Genomic DNA, 4,313 nt, shown 5'->3' with positions numbered 1-4,313 from the left:
AGAGAGACGTGACGCTGGAACTGGACGCTCATCTCCCCGCTAACACCCTCCCCCCCCCCCCCCCCCCCCGACACAGGGTTCCCACTGACCCTAGTCTCCAACCCGCCAGGCCTTTCAATTAACGTTATATTTTTGGACGGACTAGCGTCGTCCATCGATTACATTTCGACATCTTCAGTAACGTCCGTCAGTGGGAACCCTGCCCCCCCCGCCCCGCCCTCTCCTCCCCCCTCGTCCTCCCAAACTCTCACCCCCTGCTTCCACAGGCCTCCTGACTCCTGACTGTCGTTTTGCGTCTAGATGCGCCAGAAGGGCTCAGTGCGCGGCACGAAGGCCGCGGAGGACTAGCCGCCCCGGGCGTAGGTGTGAGGGAGGCTGCGTAAGTGTAACTGGTGGAGGTTCACTGGCTCTGAGACCCCCCGGGTCTCTCCCCGGTCTCTCCCCACGTCTCTCCCCACGTCTCTCCCCGGTCTCTCCCCGGTCTTCCCCACGTCTCTCCCCGGTCTCTCTCCCCGGTCTCTCCCCCCGGGTCTCTCCCCGGTCTCTCCCCGGTCTCTCCCCGGTCTCTCCCCGGTCTCTCCCCCCGGGTCTCTCCCCGGTCTCTCCCCACGTCTCTCCTCTCCCCCCGGGGGTTCTGCTGTGCTGCATGGCTACACTGCTGGATGATGTTCTGGGGGGGAACAACAAGGTTTTATAGCCCGTGGTGTGGGTGTGTGGGGTGTGTGTGTGTGTGTGTGTTCTTGTCACGTGCGAGTCCATAACTCTCCCCGAATTAGTTAATCAATAACACCAGATCTCAGAGAAATATGAAGCGTTTGCCAGGTCGTTAAGCGAACTGCTGACGAGGTGAAAACCTCCCAGGCGGGGGAGTGTGCATGTGTAAGTGCCTACTCAATCTCCCCCCCCCCACTCTCCTCCGACCCCCCGCCCCCCCCCGTGAGGGCCAGACATCTGCGCAGCCGGTTCTCAGAACCGAGACCCCGGCTCGTTTTTTTTTGTAGTTGTTGTCGAGGAAGGCCAAGGAATGGCAGGCAGTCGGGAGACGTACGGAGCGCTCCAACACGCCGTGGACCGAGGGGGGAGAAACGAAAAACAGGCCTCGCTGGCATGGATCGGGGGCCGGCTCTCTCGCGTGCGCGTCTCGCATTCCCATCGCCGGCCTCACCACCGCCTGCTCCTTGGGGCCCCCCGTTCGAAAATATCAATCTGAGAGTTTTTGGCCGTACATGGTGAGCGAAGGGTGGAATCTGGACCGGACCGGACCGAGTGGGCCAGACTGGAGAATTCCTGGCCCGGTACCAATACGGAGCGTTCTCGAGCTCCGCTGTTCCCACCCTCCCCCCCTCCCCCCTCTCACCCGATCCCGCATGTGGTTCCCATTTTCCCCTGGAGTAAGCAAGCAGGCGGGTGCCATCAAAGCGGCCCCTGGCGAGGAGGACGGCTTGGCCCGTGCTTCTGAGCCGCCGGGGTCAGCGGGGGTCACGGTGTGCCTGCGCGCTACGGCTAGACCCCGGGAGAGGGTAGAGGCGCTGCCACCCCTTAGAAAGCCCCCCCCCCCCCCCCGCCCCCCGTCTCCCAAAACGCACAACCGTCTGTAGCAGATTCACTTTCCATTGAGGGTTCATCACCTCATATATACGGTATATAGAGAGATATATATATATATATATATATATAATATATATACACGAATGTATGTATCGTTTGTGTGTATCTGTATATATGTCGTATATGAGCTAGTTGAGAGGGGTCAGGGAAGAATGTTTACTGCTCACTTTTCTGCCCCCCCCCCGGGTGAAACTGTTTTTTGCTTCCCTCTGGAATATGTAGGGGTGGGTCGTATGCCCCCCCCACCCACTGCTCTCTGTAAAGCGCATTGTGTTGCCTCTGGGTATGAAATGCGCTATACAAATAAAGTTTGATTTGATTTGACTGAGCAGGTGGTTAGACGGACCCGTCTCAAGCTAGCGTCGAATATTGTAGCTCGTAGACGAGGCGGGGCTCGTGTCAGGACCGAGCCTGGCGAGTGTGTGTGTGACGCTCGTAGACGAGGCGGGGCTTGTGTCAGGACCGCGCCGGGCGAGTGTGTGTGTGACGCTCGTAGACGAGGCGGGGCTTGTGTCAGGACCGCGCCGGGCGAGTGTGTGTGACGCTCGCAGACGAGGCGGGGCTTGTGTCAGGACCGCGCCGGGCGAGTGTGTGTGACGCTCGTAGACGAGACAGTGCTTGTGTCAGGACCGCGCCGGGCGAGTGTGTGTGTGTGTGTGTGTGATGCACCGTGTTTGGGAGATGACGCACTAACAAGCCTGTCTGTCTTCTTGGGTGCTAACACTTGGGGTGGATGTGTGTGTTGGTGGGGGGTGGGGGGGGGACGGGGGGGGGCTTCAAGATGGCGCCCTCTGCCTCATTAACATACAAATGGAATTCTGCAGTTGAAAAGGAGCCTGTGCTGTGATTGAGAAAAGGGGAGGGAGGGAGGGAGGGAAGAAAGGGAGGAAGGATAGAGAGAGGAGTGGGAGGACGAATCCTGGTGCCATTTCATCAGATCTGTCTCTTCCTCTGTTCAGGGCCGCCATTGCTTGAACTGTTCCATTAAGGTATTCCGCTATCAGATTGGGCCACTAATTGACTTTCTAAAGCCAGCAGCCCCGGGGGCGCGCAGACCTGGACACCGATGCCTCTATCTGGCCAGGAGACAAACACGAGGGGTTGATAAGAGCAATATTTTCGCGGGGGGAAATGGTTTTCATAGTTTGCCCAGGGAAATCTGTTAAGATCCGGGGGAGATACGCTTCACGCGGATGGAGTAGGGCGAGCGGTCGCTTCCTCCACGGTCCGGTCGACGGGTCACTCTCGGACACGGTAGCCGGCGGCCATTTCTCCTCGCAGAGTTCCACTTCGCTGACGCACGCTCTCACTGACCCTGCCCTCAACTCGCCGCGTCCGTCAATCTAACGGCCGTGTTTTATTTCCTCCTCTCTTACCCCAAACCCCGCCCCCTCCTCACCCCTCCCTCACAGCTCCGCAAACAGGGTCAAGTACGAGGAACCAGTGCCGCCAACGACGAATGAGACAAGGATTTTAAACGACGACGAGAAACGACGACGACGATGATGTTGATGATGAACGCGAAGCGAGCCCCACCGGGCGCCATCTTTCCCCCGGGCGCCATCTCCCCCCCCCCCCCTACTGATTCAGGACGTGGAAGGAGGGTCTCCGCTACAACCAATCACTAGAGCGGACCCCCCGACCTGCACCTAATCACAGACCTTCTACCCACTGAGGAATCGATTCATAGAAAGCGACACGGATCCCAGCCGATAAGGGGCTCCGGTTCATTTTGACCTTTGACCCTCTCGGGACTCGGTGAGGCCAGCGAAAGGGACCCCCCTCTGGACACGTGGTGTTTTAGAGGCGCTGGGTCGTCATAAGAGATGAATATTTAACAGCGTTTTAATTGGCGTGATTCCATGATGGCAGGTGTTGGACCAAGTATTTAGTTATTCCATTCTTGAGAGGAACCTCCCTCAGTGTCGTCTGTTGCTGCCGCCATGTTTGTCTGTCCCCCTCCCCTCCCCCCCGTGTTCATGAATGTCTCCCGATCATTCCTCTCAAGACAATGTCCTCCTAGGCTCCTCCCCCCTCCCCCCCCACCCCTAACTGTGCATATCTCAGCGGTGAGAATTCCGTCTGCTTCTCACATTCAAGTTCCTTCCTGCCGGCGCCGTCATTACGAGATTACTAACCCTCCTGGCGTCCGCGCTCCTCCTAATCCCCCCTTTCTTACTAACACGCCGACGATCCTGCCCGTACAGGTACTCGCTCTGTCCCATGCAAATTCACACACACACACACCGTTAAACGCACAAGCGCACGCGAGCGAACGAACGCACGGAACTCACGCGGACGCGGCGGCGTTTTCCGGCGGACAGTCTCTCACGAGCTCGAGCTGAGCTGATCCACGCTCCTCCAGCTGCAGGAAGTGTTTTTTTTTTTTTTGAGTGTCCAGAGCATTCGCTGTTTACCCCCCCCCCCCCCCCCCCCCCCACACACACACACACACACACTCCCTGTCATGTTTCACACACACACACTTTTAAACACGGAGCGCCTCCCTCATAACGGATGTCCCCAGAGGGAAACCGCACGGGAAAAACAGTCGCAGATGGTGCTGCGCCCCTCCGGTCTCCTGTCACGCTCCGGTCTGCAGGCCCCGCCCACCGCAGGCCCCGCCCCCCCGGCCCGCCCCCACCCATGTCCTGAGATTCTCTGGGGGTTCTGTTCCCATGCCGGTCCGATGCTGCCGAGCAGGG

At 58.9% G+C, this 4,313-nt stretch overlaps 1 protein-coding gene across 1 annotated transcript in view; it reads left to right on the top strand.

Annotated features, from left to right (window-relative positions):
- LOC311324934 (phosphatidylinositol transfer protein beta isoform-like) overlaps positions 1 to 3,932 on the top strand; it is a 26,369-nt gene extending 22,437 nt beyond the window's left edge. The window contains exons 11-12 of the mRNA XM_084457533.1: positions 301 to 379; positions 3,021 to 3,932. Of these exons, the coding sequence (XP_084313659.1) occupies positions 301 to 348 (48 nt within the window). The 3' untranslated portion in view covers positions 349 to 379; positions 3,021 to 3,932. The remainder of the gene's footprint in view (positions 1 to 300; positions 380 to 3,020) is intronic.
- The last annotated feature ends 381 nt before the right edge of the window (positions 3,933 to 4,313 follow it).

This window comes from Borostomias antarcticus (genome assembly GCF_949987555.1).
Source record: "Borostomias antarcticus genome assembly, chromosome: 23".
NCBI lineage: Eukaryota > Metazoa > Chordata > Actinopteri > Stomiiformes > Stomiidae > Borostomias > Borostomias antarcticus.
Note: the sequence above shows the minus strand (reverse complement) of the source record. Positions and strands in the feature narration are given on the sequence as shown.